Source organism: Rhamphochromis sp. 'chilingali' (genome assembly GCF_963969265.1).
Source record: "Rhamphochromis sp. 'chilingali' genome assembly, chromosome: 16".
In the NCBI taxonomy this organism is placed as follows: Eukaryota; Metazoa; Chordata; class Actinopteri; order Cichliformes; family Cichlidae; genus Rhamphochromis; species Rhamphochromis sp. 'chilingali'.
In genome coordinates, this window is record NC_137943.1 from 3,162,467 (window position 1) to 3,182,607 (window position 20,141).

Consider the following 20,141-nt stretch of genomic DNA (forward strand, 5'->3'; position numbering starts at 1 on the left):
GACTGCTGCATCCCTCTGCAAGATATCTCACTATTTTTGACTTTTCTGAGCCTGTCAAGTCCTTCTGTTGACCCATTTTGCCAAAGGAAAGGACGTTGCCTAATAATTATGCACACCTGATATAGGGTGTTGATGTCATTAGACCACACCCCTTCTCATTACAGAGATGCACATCACCTAATATGCTTAATTGGTAGTAGGCTTTCGAGCCTATACAGCTTGGAGCAAGACGACATGCATGAAGAGGATGATGTGGACAAAATACTCATTTGCCTAATAATTCTGCACTCTCTGTACAAATGTACTATTTATAAGGTTAGGAAAAACTGCAGTTAGCTGTGCATTAAGTGCTCTCTTGGATAAAAAAAAAAATTTCTCCCACTGAAAATGCAACTTCCAGATGAACAGAATCAACTTTTTAGTAATTTCCTGTATGATTGAGCATGGATGAAGAGATTGCAAGTTGATTGCACACAGTCACAATGATTTTGGTCTTGCCCAAACATCCTCAACCATTGTTTTCCTTAGTGTACTGCCCAAGTTTTTGGGCCCACACCCTCGTGAAGTCTGACAGTTTGTTTAGAAACATGCATAAAAAGCCTGCTGGAAGTCATTTTGTGGGACTCTGGCAGTGTATTTCTGTTCCTCCTTATACACAAAGGAAGAGATATTGGTCCTGAAGCTGAGTTTATGCTCTAGTGTAGCTCTGTTTTACTGTGAACCTGAGCTGCACCTGTTATCAAATGTACCTACATCTACTGAAACAATTTTTCAGTCTACAAGTGGCCAGATTTTTGACCTGCCTGGAGGACCAGGGAATTCGCCATGTTATTCAAAGTTTAGGAATATACTCGGCATTCTAGGTGGGCAGGGTTAGAAATCTAATAGGCCCCTGTAGGCTCAAAGATATTAACAGCAGAGCGGTTCTTTGTTCTTGAGTCACAATCCAATATATTATAGCCCATGTCATGTACACTTGTTATAAGACAATTAACAAGACAAGTATAGTGTTGCAGCAAAAACTCAAAGTTTTGAACCTCCTCAAATTTTAAGGTTAGGGAAAAATCGTCAAAAGCTCAAAAACGGAAAGTGGACACCTAATTTTACATAACCATGCACATAAATCATGTGTGTGTACTTAATCTGATGCATAATTTATTTTGAAACAGTTTTCAAATAGTTTCAAAAATTATTTACAATATGCTACTTACTACAGTAGTTAACAAAAAACTAAAAATTGTATAAAACACCACAAACATACCTATTTCTTAATGTTCTAACAACATTTTATAGCAATTAATCAAACTGTCTCAGAAAAACTGAAGCCCACACATCTGCTTCATTAAAGTGGTAAACAGAGGAAAATACAGACTGACAATAGCAGTCTTGACTCCAGATTAAAGCAAATCTCTTACTCTTTTCTTGACCAGTATGGCAGAGCACTGCAGAGGGACACCCATCATCTTGTGTGGATTCCATGTCACTGAACATGCTCTGAAAATGAAACAAAAAACAAACACAAAAGAAAACAAAAATATGCGGCACATAGTTGTGGTAGATATAAAACTCACAAGGGTAGTAATTTTTAGTATTATACTGCAATGTGTATGGTTCATATCATATTCATATTTTTATTTTTCCTCTCCGTCATGTCTGTTCCCATGTACTATGCAGCAGGTGGAGGTGTGCATTCTTGATCAGGACTTAGTGGCCCAACCAACCTGAGCTGTATTCCAAGCAGGTTAAACTAACAACTGGTTTTCTGTTCCAGAAAAATGGTTAACTTAACCAGTAAATGAGGTAACGTAAAGCAGTTTCAGTGAATCTACCCAGGTACCAGTAACTCAGGACCAGAACTACCCGAACGTATCAGACTCCATAATGGATCAGCAAACTGGGTCTGTGTCTGGGTCCACTTGCACAACAGGACAGATCTAAAATCGATTCTGGATGAGGCTAAGCTGACTCTAATTCAACTCTGTCATTTCATTCCATCATCCAATCCAGATCTGTTCTGGATCCATTTAGAATGGCTTATTTGTCCCATACCCATGGTATGTGAGCTCCACTGATGATGGCTTTCTTTGTGTATTCGCACATGTGCTCTGCATGGACAAACTCAGTGAACTAATTCAATGAGTTGACTGAGTTCTGATCAGGTCTTCTGGAACAGAAATCTCAGAGTTGCCGATCTATGAGTTAATCAACTTAGAGTTTGTGTTTGTGTTGTGAATGTCTCTTGGAATAGGCCTCTACTCAAGGTTGTTGTTACTGTAATTTGATGTTGTTTTTGTTTGTTTGTTGTTGTTTTTTCTTCTGAGATCTTTTCCCCACAGCTGCAACTGCCCAAAAATAATTGACTAGTTCTCTTCAATTACAAACTGTGTGTAAACCATCTTGGTGCCAAAACCATCTTGGTACTTGTGAGACTTAACCAGAGGTGTGCGCATCAGAGCAGATGCCACTGGATAAAACAGAAAAATATATAGGAATTTTTCTTGGCCTGGTCTTTTTATAGCATATAGCTCCCTTGAAAATATGCTACTGTAGATCAAAAACTGAAGAAAACAATGAATCAACATATGGACATTACCTGTGCAAAGATCAATGCTGCTGCGGTGAAGCAATCTGGTATTCAATAGCAAAAATTAGGCTTTCTTGTCAGAGGTCATTTTTTGGGGGAAAAAGAAAACAAGTGGCCAAAAATACTATACACAACGGTAGACTGGTGTGTAATAAGCAAACAAAAAAGGCAGAATAGTGGGTCGACCTTACAATAGAGAGAGAAAATAAAGATTTTTTGTAAACTGGTATCGAAGTACACTTCCTGCACAGAGATTCTGACGTTTCTATGGATACCACACATGTCTATATTTAAATAACAGATTTGGTGGTACAGCCAATTAAACCAGATGTTCTCCCTTTCACCCCTGGCCCCGGGAGGCATTGGAAAAGATGTGTTTGCTTGTGGATACATGTGAAAAACATATGAAGAAGATCTTGCAATAGGATGTAAATTGTCACAAGCTTGTTGAATCTGCTAATATCTTTTTTTTTATTTTGAAGTTTGACATTAGATACACAACATTACCTTTACCAGTAAATTTCTTTTCTCAGTTTGTGCAATGCACACACACTGAGTTTACCTTCAATTAAATTTTGGGAGGGCCTCAAAGAGAGGCTCAGTGATAAACACAGATGGCTTTTCCATCTGGCAGGACATTTAATAAAGGAGGGGTTTCATTGTGTGTTAGATAATAAAAAAAATGATGCACTTCAAACGTTCTGTACTAACACGATGCAATATAACATAAATGCTTCCTGTGGTCAAGCTGGATGGTGGGTATGTTATTTTCTTTTCAGTTCAACTAATCATTATGTTCAGTGTCATTTGAAACCTTGCTTTGCTTTATTGTTGAGCTGGCTCTCAAATTGCTTGTTGGCTCTTAATAGTGCTGTTCCAGTGGAAATATGCTGTGTGAACTGACTGGGAATATTTGGATAGTTACCGTTCAATGCCCTCCAATTTCATTCTGTGTCTGTCTGACATCAGCAGGCCTCCACCCCAAGCTGCCTGGAGGGACAGAATCAAAGAATACAGGCACTTTAGATAGACCATCTATGTTTCTACAAATGTGTTTCTAGAATTTATTACACACCCCTTAAAAATTGACTATTTAGATTTGGGAGCAGGAAGAGTAAATTACAGGACTGTGGACTACCAAATATTAGGTCCTTGTTAGTAAATGATCAACATATTGATTCAGTCTTCCTTACAAAATTGGTTATGGCAAGATGAATATGAGTCAAATGTGACTCTAAGTCGCATTTGGATGCTTTATCAGATAAATGTTGTTGTGAATTGGGGCTATGTAAATAAAATTTAATTAAACTGTCTCAAAAAGTACTTTAAATGTTATAAGTAGCAGTAATTTGAAAACTTGCACAACATCAAATTTATTTGCATGATGCTAGTGGTGTGCACACAACACTCGGCAATCTGTACTTCCTGATTTTAGATTTCAGATTCTCTTTTCTCAAACACACAAAACGGAAAATAAAACTGGTGCATGAAAGACTCAACTCAAATGTAATAATATACAATTATGCACAAAGAGAGACTGGTTTGAGTGTATATTGTATTACTCCTGAAGTAGGTGCATAAATTATTTACATAGTCCAAACATGATACTGAAAACAAAAAGCAAGTATGCGCACTGTAATCCATTTGATTTTAGGAAAACATTTTGGTGTAGGTCAAAGGTTACACTGTAAATAATGTCCTCTGTGTGAAAGCAGGGAGAGGTGTAGAGAGCACTTACATCAACGTGCATCCAGAGTGTGTGTGTGTCGCAGATGTCTGCAATGGCATTAAGGGGATCAAAGGCTCCATACACAGTAGTTCCTGCTGTGGCGTTCACATAGAAAGGAACCAAACCCTAGAGAGAGGCAGGGATTTGTACTGACAAGGATTGTTTTTACTGATGTATTTTTTAAAAAACCTTTCATTCATACCTTTTCTTTAGCTGTGGCAATGGAAGTCTCAAGTGCTGCAGGAATAATTTTCCCTCTTAAACAAAAAGTGTATACATGTTCAGTAAATAGAAATGTGCTATTCCCTTTCATTAATCTATAACACATGAAAATCAAATCTATTTATGCCAAATATATGCAATATATTGTAATATAGTGGATCAGAATCAGAGGAAATTATGTAATATAATGTATGACACACATCACTATAAAAATATTTTTATTGTCTTTTGTTTTTTAATATCTATGAAACATAATATCAAATATCTTCTCCTATTGGAACAATTTTAGCAAAACATATAAATGAATACAGACAAACTGGGACAGGTGAGCAAACATGTTTGATTAGGCCGGGTTAATGTCAGGTGTGGTTAGCATGCACCTTACTCACCTTTCATCACATTTCACCACAACCACATTCTCAGTGCCTATGCCCAGCACAGCTGCAGATTTCTTTATTGAATAATGACTCTGAATAGAAGGAGAGACAGCCTTTCATCTGTATTTGTCTCACTTCAATATCAAGAAAAAGACTTAACCCCTTGATTCAACTGAAAGAAGTGCTCATAGTGATTCCATTAAGGCATTTGCAGGTGCTCGTTTATATTTATTATTCTGTAATTGTGTTTCACTCGTGCTGCACACAAGCCATTTTAGGATATTGCACTGACAAAAACAGCCAACCATAAACAGCACAGTGCAAAGGTTTTGAGCCAGTGCCACCCTTCTTTTTCATTGGCCTAGTTATGTATTTTCACTTTGCTTCCAAAGAACCAAACTTTCCTGAAATTCTTAAAAGAGCTCATCTTGAGCAGCTCAGCTTTCTGAGAGTTTTTCAAAGTTTTAGTTAGTTCATCACACCACTTGATGCTGGCATATGTACCATTCAAGCCTAAACAGGGCACCTAGTTCAGCAGATGAACCAAGAAGCCACCTTCTTGACAGCCAGTCTGCATGTTTAACATAACAATAATCTCAAATGGTAACAGAATACTCTGGAAACACACAATGGGAAGACTATCAGTGATGAGCAGGCTTCCCAATAACCCTGATCTTATTTTTGAAGCAGTTTGGGATCATCTTGACAGAGAACAGAACAAAAGACGGAGAATATTAAAAGTAGACCTTTGAATGGATTTCTGAAGACTACTTAAAGACATCTGAAGAATGCCTTCCTGTTCAGGCTGTGCTGAAGAATAAAGGTACTCGTAAAAAATAGTGATATTCTTTTTTAGTTTTTAGAATTGTAGAAACTCTGGTTTTTCTTATATCATTTTACATATATATTTCCCTTTATGTTTGCACATGCTTCACTGAACCTATTTACAACTTTCCTAGCAAAATACAAAGAAATGGGGGGTGGGGTGGCTTGAAACTTGGATTGTAATTGGACTGAAGTACTGTAACTTCTTTTGGAGGTCTTATTAAACGCAAAAATGAACATCAGACATGTTAGACCAGAAACAATGCAAGAAGTCAAAATAATGCCACTTTCATGTGGAGCTGCAGGGTTTACGCCCATAGATTGAAAGAGTGTGCGAGTTATGATTACATGTTCTGACGTGAACATGGCCAGCCGAGGCAGAGCTCCCATCCCTCTGGTCTTCACCTCTGGGTAGAAGTGATACCTGGCCAAGAGGATGCTGTACAGATTGGATATCGTGCCTCCTATAGAAAATAGAATGCAAGTAGAAAGTTAGTCCATTGTATACCTTTCTTTAACTACTGATACTCTAAACTCAATTTACTCAATCTAAACTCAAAGTCAAATCAATTTTGTACTGATTTGTAAAGAGTGTAAATCATGGTGTGCATGCATTTTGACAAAATCCATGGCAGTAAAAATTCCCCTTAGTGCATAAAATGACCATAATATATAAAAAAAATAGCTTTATCATTCATAGAGGTCAAAGGTTCAGGTTTTTTCTTTAATTAGTCAGTTATCCATATCTAAAGGTGTTTACTTTTAACTACTTGAAGCAGATTTTTGTCATATCTTTTTTTTACCTGGACAGAAGAGTCCGTCACCCTCATCATCAGCCCACCCCACAATGCTTCGCATTTTTTTCAGCAGAGCCTCCTCAATGAGGAGGAAAACAGGCGAAACTTCATATGTGAACCTGGTAAAGAAATGTACATTCTAGAATTACATAGAAATGTAATTCTATTACAAATAAAGCCTGTAAAACAAGCAGCATCTCCCAGCCAGTTTTAGATAGTTGCACATTCTCATATAAAACTCTATGAACTCCGCTAACTGGTTTACAGCCTGTGGTTTTCTGAACAAAAGAGATTCATGCACATGATAATATTTAATCATTCTATGTCTATGTCTTAATAAATAATAATTGAAGAAAGAAGTGTTTTACTGGTGATTCCTCAAGGTGGATACATGAATACAACAGCACCCTGACTGCCATTAGGTATCAGAAAGAAATCCTTGGATTGTCAGAGCCTACGCTGGTGCAGTGGGTCCTGGGTTCCTCATGGTGCACAACAATGCCTCATATGCCTTCTGTGGCAAGAGTATGCATTTTCAAAGTGTTCATCCATTTTTTTGGACTATACATACATTAATATGTAAGTTTACACCAGGGGTCGGCAACCCTAGGCACGCATGCCACAGCTGGCACGCGAAGGGTTAACTGATGGCACGACCATAGCTGGACTGGCCATCGGGCATACCGGGCATTTGCTCAGTGGCCCGGTGACTTTTTTTTTTCTTTGTAACGGTATAAACAATGAAAGGTGGTGGATTGGCCAGATGCTGGTCAGTGTGTAAAAATAACTCAGTTGTTTGGTGGTGGCTATGGCGGTGCTTCCTCAGATTCAGTAACATTAGCAAGTGGTGGAGGCCAGCAGGTGGATGAGAGAAAGGGGAGGCAGGAGGAGAGCCCCGAGGCAGCTGCAGGTCCGAGTGTCAGGTGAACTGAACTTCAGGTAAGAAGTTATGACCTGCAGTCTATCTGGGTCAGATATAAACCAAGTTTAGGTGGAGTTTGTTTTCGTTGTGCTGACTTTTTACAGTCAGTTACAATAACTCGTGCTGCGTGCTAGCTAGCATGACGGAGTTTCTATACAGCTGGGTGGGTGCTATGATGTTACTGATAGTGAAATTTATTTTATTCATAAGGTTAGTTAGTAGAGTTGCCAACCGTCCCGTAAAAAGATGGAATCGTCTCGTATTGAGCGAAAATATTACGCGTTTGGTGTTGAGCTGAAAAAGAACAGTTTGTCCCGAACTTCAGCTAGAATGGAAAAAGACACAAAGCTGGAGTTATTCTGTGTTTACGCTGCACAGCTGCCTCTTCTTCTCTCATTCTCTCCCCTCTCTCTCCTGTTGCTACTTCAATCATGAAACTGATCAATGATCAGCTGATCGGCTTTTCTCTCTTGTTTATTTATCGCCCACTTTGCTCCAGAAAGAGGAAACCAGCGGATGTCGCGCTAAACAACAGCAGCACGCGTTTAAGCTTGATCAGCTGTTGTTAGAATTTATTTAATATTACTTTCTAGTATCAGCTGATGTCTGCTGGAGCCACAGCTGTAAAGCTGCTGGTCATGATGTCGGTTTGGATATGTGGTGAGAGGGAAACATGAAGATGAAACCAGGAGATGTCCTTACTGAATCATCAGAGCTGAACAGGTGATGGAGAAACAGGTTTACCTTTTAGGTGACATGAATGAGTTGAAGGGAAGTTATGAACTGTTTCTGAGAGACAAATAACACCAGGATCCTTTTCTAAGCAGCTGACAGCTGGTAACTGTGCAGGGGCGGGTCTAGCAAAGTTTTGCCAGGGGGCCAGGTAGGGCATTAACAGGAAAAGGGGGGCACAAAGAAACACTTTCTTATTCTCATTTAAAATGTCTCGCTTTTATTAAATAATTATCTGAAGCTTACAACCAAAGTTTTTATCTGACGTAAAATGTATAGAAATCATACATATAACATTGAAGCATGCAGCTGGAATCCATAGCTGTGCGTGTTCATGGAGCTGCATTTTCACCTGCTGGACATCACTACCTGACAAAGTTAACTGTCTTCAGAACATTGCAGAGGCCTTATTGACAGTATTTGGCTCTACATATCTGTGTGAGCAGATTTTCTCTCACATGAGTCCTCAGGTAGCCTCTGAATGCTGGACACTCGGAGACCTGTGTCTCTGAGTGGGAGACCAGAGATCACATTAACATGTGTGTCTCTGTATTAACAACCATGCCATATTGGCCCAGTTTATTTTTCTTAATTATTGTTGTGAGGAGACCGTAAATAGCATTTGCATTTTCTGTTGTTCAGTTCATTTGCTGTTATGGATAAAAAGTCTTTTTTTGTTTCAAAATAGCTGATAACTATTCGCTGATAGCTGCCAACATCTGTGCACAAATATAATTCTATAAAGTTTTTCTATATAGTTTGTAACTGTTAATATAGAGCGTTCTAAAATTGATTGCTAATGCAATCATATGGCACACTGACTTCTGAAGAAATTCTAAATGGCACTCGTCATCAGAAAGGTTGCCTACCCCTGGTTTACACACACTCATCGGCATCGGTGTAATGGTAATTTCAATTATTTCTTTAAACAGTTCTTTTTCCTGGTTGAAATGATTGTCCATATTTATTTAATGAATTAAAAATTCAAATCACAGAGGAGGGGCCTGAAAGCTGGAGGCTCTGGCTCCTATCCGGTTGTTCAGTCTGACGTCACTAGCCGTGTCTGGGCCTAAACTCCGCTGCAGGTCCATATATCAAACGATCACTATGGCATTACTGAGAGTTGAAAAACTGTCTAAAGTCTTTCATCTTTAATAAAATGATCAGCGTTCTGCTCTACCAGGTGTAACAATTGAGTTTAACATTCAGGCATCCATGAAAACGGAATTTATGACATTTAACGGAGTTAGAAGTTAGCAGGGAGTTAGCTCGCTAGCTTCCATCTAAATACAATATAGCATGTCCTGACTGCAGGGTTTTGGAAACAAATTCAAACGTACAGCTCTGCTATCACTTCCAGCATAAATGAAGACAGAAAACTAAACAGCAGTGACGTTTGTAGGGTTACTGAAGTTGAGCTACCTGGTATATAATGATGTGCTACGTGACCGCTAGCGACACAGCTATGTTAGCATAATATAAACAAGCTAACTTTTTTTCCACTGGATAAAAGTTAACGTGAGTGTTCTCGGTGGTCAGGAACAAATGTAATCGCATAGCAGGATGCTGTAAAAGGACCAAACTTCAGCCAGGAGAACAACTGAGATAATCCATCCACAATACGAGGTTAGTCATTCATATACTGCTGCATGGGCTGGGCTGTAGTTACATCCTAAGGTTTTAAAAACTGAGCTTAAATAAATGATTAGTGGTAATAAAAGCCGAGGGAGGTCAACAGTGATCACTGACTGTTTTAGGAGCTTTTTGAGATCAAATAGAAGAAAATACATAACATTAAACATGTTAACAACACAAAAGCCATATTAAACGCAGACTACTTTAGACCCGGAAGTAGGATTCGTCGCACTATGAGGTCTTTAAGATAAGAAGGGTCTTGATTATTCAAGAGCAGGAGGACCTTGCAGTTGCAGCAAGATTTCAATCCATTACAGCTTAGTGTGTCACCAATAGTGTTCTTGGTGAGCGTGGTTCCAGCTGCCTTCAGATCATTAACAAGCAAAGTTCAAAGGTAATTTTATATTTCCTCCATTTCCACCTTCTCACCAAGCTTTTCACTGATGGTCTTATAACAAATTCCAGCCTTGTGCAGGTTTATAAGCTTGTCACTGATGTTCCTTCACAATTTTTTAGAATTGCCCAGGTTGGAATGGAACAAACTGATTTTATAGACAGCTTTCTACATTTAACAAGTTCCAAATCCAAATCCAATTTATTTATATAGCACATTTAAAAACTTTAAAAAGTTTTCCCAAAGCGTTGTACAAGAACAAAGCAATAGATAAACCCACTCACACTAAAACACTCGCACAACACACCTTAGTTCTATCCGGTCGTTAAGTGATGACGCGACGAATCCTACTTCCGGGCCTAAAGTAGTCTGCGTTTAATATGGCTTTTGTGTTGTTAACATGTTTAATGTTTTGTATTTTCTTCTATTTAATCTCCAAAAGCCCCTAAAAGATAAGATAAGATAACCTTTATTAGTCCCACACGTGGGAAATTTGTTTTGTCACAGCAGGAAGTGGACAGTGCAAAAGTTATGAGGCAAAAATTAGAATACAATAAGAATAAATACAGTACACAACTGTACAGAATAGAATAAAATAAAATACTATATACAGTAGAATAAAATAAAATAAATATACAATAAGATAAAAATAGAATACAAATACTATATACAACTGAGTAAAAATACAACGATGACTGAAAGGATTATTGCACTTAGTATTATTCTTAGTATTATTAGTAAAACAGTCAGTGATCACTGTTGACCTCCCTCGGCTTTTATTACCGCTAATCATTTATTTAGGCTCAGTTTTTAAAACCTTAGGATGTAACTACAGCCCAGCCCATGCAGCAGTATATGAATGACTAACCTCGTATTGTGGATGGATTATCTCAGTTGTTCTCCTGGCTGAAGTTTGGTCCTTTTACAGCATCCTGCTATGCGATTACATTTGTTCCTGACCACCTAGAACACTCACGTTAACTTTTATCGAGTGGAAAAAAGTTAGCTTGTTTATATTATGCTAACATAGCTGTGTCGCTAGCGGTCACGTAGCACATCATTATATACCAGCTAGCCCAACTTCAGTAACCCTACAAACGTCACTGCTGTTTAGTTTTCTGTCTTCATTTATGCTGGAAGTGATAACAGAGCTGTACGTTTGAATTTGTTTCCAAAACCCTGCAGTCAGGACATGCTATATTGTATTTAGATGGAAGCTAGCGAGCTAACTTCCTGCTAACTTCTAACTCCGTTAAATGTCATAAATTCCGTTTTCATGGATGCCTGGATGTTAAACTCAATTGTTACACCTGGTAGAGCAGAACGCTGATCATTTTATTAAAGATGAAAGACTTTAGACAGTTTTTCAACTCTCAGTAATGCCATAGTGATCGTTTGATATATAGACCTGCAGCGGAGTTTAGGCCCCGACACGGCTAGTAACGTCAGACTTAACGACCGGATAGAAAATCTGTCCATTAGGCAGCCAAGAAGCCTAAAGGATTTTCTGAGATGTATTCTACTGTGCTTCCCAACAAGGGTTTCTCCACCAAGTACTAAGTCATGTTTTGATTGGAGATCAAATACTTATTTCCCTCAATATTTTTTCTCAATGACATGCAAATCAATGTATAACTTTTGTATAATGTGACTTTTTTGAGATCTTACATGTTCGTGTTGGCTGTTGAGGTCAACCACTCGCCAGCCACACCAATCACATCCAAACCTGAAGAGAGCTGATTGAAAAAACGTGGATGACCTGAAAAACATAAGTAAAGAAGAATTAGTGTATATATAGTTTTATAGTGTGGGTTTTTTCTGTTTGGGGTTTATATATGTGTTTTTATGCTTATGAGTGCATGTGTGTGTGTGTTATAAAATAATACATAATACTTTACTACTAAGGTTTGACATTTCTTGTGTGCATTTATACATCTCCAATAAAATAAAGACAACAAAGAATGTGATTAAAGATGTACAGTAACAGAAATGTCCTTCATTATTCCCTGTAACAGGGAAGCCTTGTTCCACCAGCAGTTCCGGTTAAAAGGGTTTTTTCCTTCCCACTGTCACCAAAGGACGTGCTCAGAGGGGTCACATGATTGTTGAGGTTTTCCCTGTATTCTTTTAGGCTCTTCACCTTACAGTATAACGCACCTTGAGGCAAGTGTTGTTGTGATTTGGGGCTATATAAATAAAACTGAATGAAACTGAATTTGATGTCTGACTATTGTCTAAAGAATATTTAATCAATTTCTTTCTAACAACCCACATTCTGTTAACCAATACTTTTTATACCTATAGTGGTGCTCTTAAGGCATCAGATTGTTTGTTTGGAAACACTGGCATAAAAAGAGTAACTTTGGTGCATGCATCATTTTACAGTATTTCGGCAGCTGTGCTTGGGTGTGCGCGTGCGTGCATGTGTGCTTGAGTGCATTGGGTTTGGAGTGGCTGACTTGCCAGCATCCCACGAAGGTGCCTCTGACTTTTAAATGTTTGGCTCTTGGTGAGTGGGTTGGGTAAAGTAAATTCAGTTTCCCGATGAATAATGCAGTGGCAATTTTTTAGACAGCATAGATAAAATGCATAAGGTTGATTAGAGTGGTGTAGTGGTGTCCTCGGGATTCCCATATGCTTGTTTGCCATTCACCTAGGGACCATTTTTGATCCAAGGGTTACAGACACAATTTTCTTTTACTGGACCTTCTCCACTCATGTCTCCTTGCAAGTCTCTTCAGTTAAAACATATCATCTCCATTAGAAGAAAAATTGAACCTGGATTTCAAATTTAGGATTGACGACTTTGTTGTTGACGAACGTGCCCCCCTGGCTCGTTACCCACATCTGGTCAGAATTTCGAGGCAGTGGGAATATATTTTCTTAGAAAACTTGTGACATGCTCAATAATTACTTTATCTGCTGTATACGAAAAACACGGGAGAACTTGGACCAGGAATGCTTCGCTAATAAAGAGAGTTTCAATCAAGCAAAAACATTTTCAGTCTAGTCTGGTGAGATCTTAAAAACTCAATGTCACTATCATACACAGGACTGAGGATAACGGTGCTGATTGGAAGAGGAAATCTCATGGTGAAATTTTCCTTAGCCATAGAAGCAGCATCAGTGGTGAATATTATTAAGTATTTTATTACTCCTTCTGTTTACACTGATAAAGTGATGGCAGCTGAGATATTAAAGGTAAGGGCAGTGTTGGAAAATATGAAAGTTTTTTTTATAAATGTTTTTTCTTTTAGCTTGTGGTTAATTTATAATGCTGCTATGCCACAAACTACTCCATAAGACACTGAAAAACAAATTGTTCCTTGCATTTTCCACAAATGACAGAGAACAAGGTCAGAAAGTACAAGTAATATATTTTCCAACGCACTTCCTGCCATCAAATGTTTTAGAAAAGGTTCTTTGTACTAATCAGTGGGGAAAGCAAATATTTGCAGCCAAGGTTCATTAGGAAAATGTAGACTGCATAAAGAAGTTACGGTTCTACATTGTGACTCAAAACCTGACTTGGTTCTACATTCGCTGGAGCACTTGGACAAAACTAGGCTTATTCACTGCTGTTTAGTGTGCTAAAAACCAATTATATTTTTCAAAATAAATACATAAACAATTAAGTATTAATAACAAGGACCTGCAGAAGCACTTCAGCAGATTGCATGGCACACTGAGCACATCTGAATCTCAAGTGATCCAGGTAACGTAATTTGCATAGAGACAAATCCTCCATTGTTGAGTGGAACAGAACTTCTTTGTATTTTAAGTTGCAAAAGAAACACACATCTGTAGGTAAGAACTCAGACCTGACACGATAAACATATTTTAGTACTTCCCATACCTGTACTAACACCATATTTGAGGGTGTCTCTACAGTCCACTAGTAACTGCTCCAGAGTTTCTGGTTGTACTGGCAGGTCAAGACTGAAGCCCTCCAGTCCCTCCTTTAGCTGATGAGGATGATGGAAGTCCAGCACCTACATGGTAGATACTATTTTTTACATTTTAAAATCATACACATTTTAAATCCTACACATACATAAAAACATTTTCAATCATGTCAGTTTCGCTGGGATTTTAATATGGGGACTCATTCCTCTATCATTTTATTAAGAATTACATTTTTTGCCAGTAGGTAGAAGTGAAAAGTGAAAAACAGGATTAACAGCATACATGTGCTTTACATATATTACAAATAGACAAAGTGATTTGAAATTAGGGTTAGGGTTCAAGTCCAATGAATAGCTTGAAATGGTACAAAGGTAAGTGATGAACTGCCAGAGGTTTAAAAAAAGGTAAGGTTACCCAAAACCAAAAAAGAATGTACATTTCAGAATTATACAAAAAGGCCTTTTTCAGTGAACACCACATGAGTCAACAATTTAAAGCTGTTCTGCAGTAGTGGAGGTTGATTAAGCCTTGAAAGCTGGTTCTACTAATTCCTACAGGTTTGTTGTAGTGTGTTGCTACAAAAATGGTGAGAAAAAGGCAATTAAGTAATGTTGATCCAGTGCTTGTTACTGGGAAAACAGTGTACAGTTCTAGTTGGGAAGATCCCCACAGAAATGCATATAGGTTAATTATGCAGTCTGTGATGCTGTTGACATATTCACCATTTGGATCACAGAGCGTGTCCCAGTCAGGAGTTATGCAGAGCCTTGCTGGCTTCCTGACTCCACCTCCTCACAGACTTTGTGACAACAGGAGTGTGCAAAACAGAAAGTCCATGTTTTACAGTCAAACACACTGCTGGAAAGTTGTCACAGTGGACTCCAGACTGGCATTACACTACTAAGAAGAATATTAGGACACTAATGGTTTACACTAAGGCTGAACGATTTATCGTTTTCTGATCAAAATTGCGATTTCAGACAAAGTGATCACGTGATCACCAAAGCTGCGTTTTTTGTAGCACTCCTAACTGACCCAGGATCTGTAGGTTTTTTATGTTTTTTTTTTAACACACACATGTCATCTCTCTACCATCCTGCCAAGCTCACCAATCAGAAGTGGCATGCTACTGGACAGGTCACGCTAACCAATCAAAACTAGCCGGCCCCTTACGCTTTGAAATCTGAACATGTGATGATGGCTTCAGCCGAACCAGAAGCGCAGTTAGGAGATTTCTACGGTGGCCCTGAGAGGCCAAACGGACTGCAACTTAAGAAAACACCAGCAATAAGAAAAACGCTGCAAAAGCACACAGAACACAATGGAAATAGGAAAAACGACAACGGAAATAGGAATAGGAAAAAACAGATTTCCAAAAGCACAAGGGAAGTGTTTCTGGGAGACAATAACCCGGCGGACCAGTTGCAGGAACCCAAAACACGGTAGGTGTGCTTTATAATGATTCCTATAATACTAATGACAGATTTTTAGGCTAATAGTTAGGCTAACACACTTACCTCTCATCTTTTCTTTCCTCACAAAACCGATAGATCCTCCACTTCTCTTAAGTGTCTCCCATCGCAATTCTTAGCATATTTTGGTCATCAGTATTATATGAATCATGATAAAACACACCTATCATGTTTTGGGTTCCTGGAACAGGTCCATCAGGTTATTATCTCCCAGAAACACTTCCCTTGTGCTTTTGGAAATCAGTTTTTTCTTATTTCTGTTGTAATTTTTCCCATTTCCATTGTGTTCTGTGTGCTTTTTCAGCGTTTTTCTTATTGCTGGTGTTTTTTTTAAGTTGCAGTCCGTTTGGCCTCTCAAAAACCAGCATGTTGGTCATTTGGGAGTATTGCGGGTTTGAGGCTGCAGATGTGCACCAGAAACAGGTACTGTGCAACACCTGTTGCATTAAAGTTGCAACATGTAGCGGAAACATAACCAACTTATACTGACACTTGAAAAATCACCACAGGCATTTGCATGAGGAGTGCATGACAAAAAAGTCTGCTGAAAAGTCTAGTGAAAGTGGCGCTCAGGTTCATTGTACCAAACAGTCTATAATTACTGCATCTTTTGACAGCTGAACTCTGTTTGATGAGAGCAGCAAAAGATATCAGGCCATAACAAATGCCATAACATATTACATTGTCAGGGACATGGTGTTTGTTAACACGGTCACTAAATACAGATTTAAAAACCTCCTTTGCATGTTGGACAGAAGATATATGATACCCTCCCGCATCTACTTCAGCCAGGTTGCCATCCCACAGCTATATGCAGAGTGTAAAGAAAAAGTAGTAACAGAGCTGAAAAATGTAGAGTAAGAATGCACATGCATGTTTCTTGTTAATAAATACATTTGAAAGCACTTCTTACCTTTAGTTTTCATCCTTACATCATATTAATAGCTTTTAATGCTCTGATGGTATGATGTCATCTTCTGTGATGTTTGTAAATCTTACTGTACATTGTGAATTTTGTGCTGAAGCTTAATTTGAAGAATATCATGAATTGAATTGAAATCATAATTAGATCATTTCTAAAACTGTTCGGCCCTAGTTTACATATTAGTCTATCAAGGGAAAGATCACGAGTTGTATTCCAGGAGAAGACACAATCCCTTTAGGGTTGCACCAGGAAGAGTATTTGACAAAAGAAACAAAAAAAAGTTTGGCAAATTAATCATGTGCCTGATCTGGCAAGCACTTGTGAATAGGGGTACTGCTGTATTCTGAATCACGTACAGAGAAAGCTACTTTGAAGTACAACTGTTTAAAGTAATAATAGAAACAGTACCTTAGAGCTCCTCTGATTAGACTTGCAGATAAAACCCAACAAGATGCCAACCAGTTCCTGCAGAAATCCTCTGGTCATCTCCTCACCGCCTGAAGCTGGGAGCAGGTCTGCGCACAGACACACACACACACACACACACACACACACACACACACACACACACACACACACACACACACACACACACAATCCTTTCATAAATGTCAGGTGCCTAAAATACTATTTGTTACTTGTAAGATGAAGCATGCACCAAAGCCAGTGTTTCCAATCAAACAATTTGATGCCTTAGCACCACTATAGGTATGAAAAGTCTTGGTTAATGGAATGTGGTCATTAGAAAAAGAAATTGATTAAATATTCTATAGAAAATAGTCAGACATCAATTAAATTCAGTTTAATTCAATTTTATTTATATAATTCCCAATCACAACAACAGTCCATCTTTGTGGACAAGTTGTGGGAAGCCCCCAGTATATTAGGCCTATCCCAGCATAACTAAGTGCTGGCTCAGGGCCGCCTGAAAAAGGAAAGTTTTTAATCCTAATCTTAAAGTAGAGAGGGTGTCTGTCTCACGAATCCAAATTAGGAACTGATTCCACAGAAGTGGGGCTTGAAAGACGGAGGATCTGCCTCTCATTACACTTTTAAATATCCTAGGAACAACAAGTAAACCAGCTGTCTAAAAAGCAAGTGCTCTATTAGGGCGATATGGGGTTTGATTATTCAATACCTTGTAAAGTTAATATGGAAATAATATATGCTTCCTCCTTCTAGTCCCTGTCAGTACTCTTGCTGAAGCAGTTTGGTTAAATTGAAGACTTTTTTCAGGGAGTTACTAGGACATGCTGATAATGAATTACAATCTTCCAGCTTAGACATAATAAATGCACAAAATATTTTTTTAGCATCACTCTGAGACAAGATGGCAGCTCTGGAGGCCAGGATCACTGAATTGGAGACCCAGCTGCGTGCCCTTGAAATATCTGTAGCTAGACAGGCCCTGTAGCCGGTGCAGTCGAAGGTAGTGTAGACTGTTACAGCACATGAGTTAATAACTGAACAACAAATCATAAACAAAAAGCTGTAGTTTAAGTATAAATGTTGTTTTCAATAAATTACATGCTCAGAAAATATTTTGTCTCACTCCCATTTCTTCTTGTTGCATGTTGAAGCGCTATACTTGTAACCAACCGATTGTATAGGAATTTCTTTCACTTATGTATTAATCATGTTATTGTAATGCCTTGGTGCCACTGGATTTTAACATGTCTGACACTCATACGTAAGACAAATGGTAGGGGGTGTAGTAAGGATGTTGGGGGAAACAGGAACTCCAGAGGACCAGTCTTTTGTCTCTTTGAGGACTCTGGTAGGTAGCAAGGGAGTGTGAACCTTAAGGTGTGAAACAGCTGTGTACTGCCTTTTGTTCCTGAAGAAGGTATTTAACTGAGAGCCACGCTGGGCTCAGTGAGACTCTGCTGACCGTCTGTCCCGCGGTCATGCAGGGACTTCATCAAGCTTGGTTGTCTGTTCTTTGTGTGTTTGGATCAAAGAATGTTAGCTACCGCTCACCGCTCGTCTGCAGGCTTTATTTAAATGGAAAAATTTCCACAATTATATAGTATTTATTTTATTGTCATTGTCAAGAACAATGAAATTGCGTTTGGGGCTTCCATACAACCCAACACATGCAAAATATGATTTTTATTGGTATTTGGGAGCCATATTCATGCAGACAGGAGCCGGACTTTATTTTGATGGGCACACCATGTGGCCAATACAAATATAGATGGGATCATACCATTATGTAAAAGAAAGGGGGGCAGACATTTTGAAGACAGCTACACAGAGAGACGGGGGAGTCAGATTTAAATGGAAGCGTGTTGGGAAAAAGTAAAGAAACGAATTTCAATGACATTGGAGACTGCAAACCTAAGTGCAGAATTTATCAAATTAGGAGCTGGCTAAAGTGATACCCATTTTTATCTTCAGCCATTTTCCACCGTGGAGGACAAAAGGCTTCAGGTTTCAGACTGAGCCATGGCTCATTGTCTGAGTGTCTAAATGAGTCTCACAGGCCTGAATGTGTGTTTGAAGCCATTTATAATTGTTAACTTGTTTGATCTGCTGCTCACCACAAATAAGCACCAACAGAAACTTTGGACTTTTGACTGTATTTTTACAAGTTTTACAGCTTTTCCTAATGATAAAAACCTCCCTTATGGCCGTTCATAAAACACTAAGTAACTAAGCCATAAACAATGAAATGGCAGAAAGGTTTCACTTACTATTATAGAAATTTGTGTGTGTGTTGATTTCTCCCTAAGACGGCAAACTGAAACACTCCAAGTTGGTGACTTTTGGAGATTTATTTCCCTGGATGATTGAGAATGCATCAAGATGAAACACAAAAGGAAGTTCACAGCTTTTAGCAGCTCCCCCACCCCCTCATCCACACACCCCCACTCCCCTCCCTCCAGAATTCCCAGCTAACAACCTAATATACATATGAATGACTAGCCAATTTAGCTTCCACTTGGCTGAAGCTAAAGCTTAGCTAAAAGCCATTTGGCTGCTCTCCGGGTTTTAAAGGTAGAAAAAGCCAAATGGCAGTCCGTGGTGATGTAAGTGCTAAAGTAGTAAGTGGGTTCTTTAACATTTTAAGAGAGCCAGTTGAGTAGTAATAGATTAAATGCCATGTTGAGGATGTCATTTTCAGTATCTACATAGATGTACTAAATCACTGAATCCACTACATCAGTACAATATAAGTTTGAGAAATTAGACAGAAACTCTGTATAAGGACCAGGTGAATGATAAATAAAAACTTCACAGAACACACAGATCACAGCGAATGTCCATGTGGGGTTTTGAGAGAAATATCACACTGTCAACTTCACACAGATACACAAATGTAGGCCGTGTTCCTGTCCCAGTGTAAACCTGGGGTATCTGGGCCTCCTGAAGTAAAGCAGAACTTAATCATTTGTGTGTAAATGATTACTATTTATTATAGTTGTGGTCAAACATGTTGTCACATATCTGTGTATTTGTGCGTGGATTTGAGCATGCATATGCGAGTCCTCAAAAATTACACACAAATCACAGTACAGATTGATAAATCTTTGTTTATGTTCATATTGTATGAATTCATAACACTTTTGAGGTAAATTTCTCTCCATATGTCTGGGTCTTTATGATTGATTAATAAAG

General features: G+C 38.5%; 1 protein-coding gene across 3 annotated transcripts in view; it reads right to left on the reverse strand.

Moving 5' to 3' along the window:
- LOC308383666 (glutamate decarboxylase 1-like) overlaps window positions 1-20,141 on the reverse strand; it is a 38,673-nt gene that overhangs the window by 13,232 nt on the left and 5,300 nt on the right. For all 3 annotated transcript variants that reach the window (XR_013969205.1, XR_013969206.1, XM_080861718.1), the window contains exons 4-13: window positions 16,929-17,035; window positions 14,074-14,209; window positions 11,886-11,976; window positions 6,541-6,653; window positions 6,086-6,201; window positions 4,925-5,004; window positions 4,516-4,570; window positions 4,323-4,439; window positions 3,510-3,574; window positions 1,416-1,494 (exon numbers count right to left, since the gene is read on the reverse strand). Coding sequence is in view for 1 of the 3 variants with exons in the window: in XM_080861718.1 (XP_080717844.1) it covers window positions 1,416-1,494; window positions 3,510-3,574; window positions 4,323-4,439; window positions 4,516-4,570; window positions 4,925-5,004; window positions 6,086-6,201; window positions 6,541-6,653; window positions 11,886-11,976; window positions 14,074-14,209; window positions 16,929-17,035 (959 nt within the window). In the remaining 2 variants the exon portion in view is untranslated. The remainder of the gene's footprint in view (window positions 1-1,415; window positions 1,495-3,509; window positions 3,575-4,322; window positions 4,440-4,515; window positions 4,571-4,924; window positions 5,005-6,085; window positions 6,202-6,540; window positions 6,654-11,885; window positions 11,977-14,073; window positions 14,210-16,928; window positions 17,036-20,141) is intronic.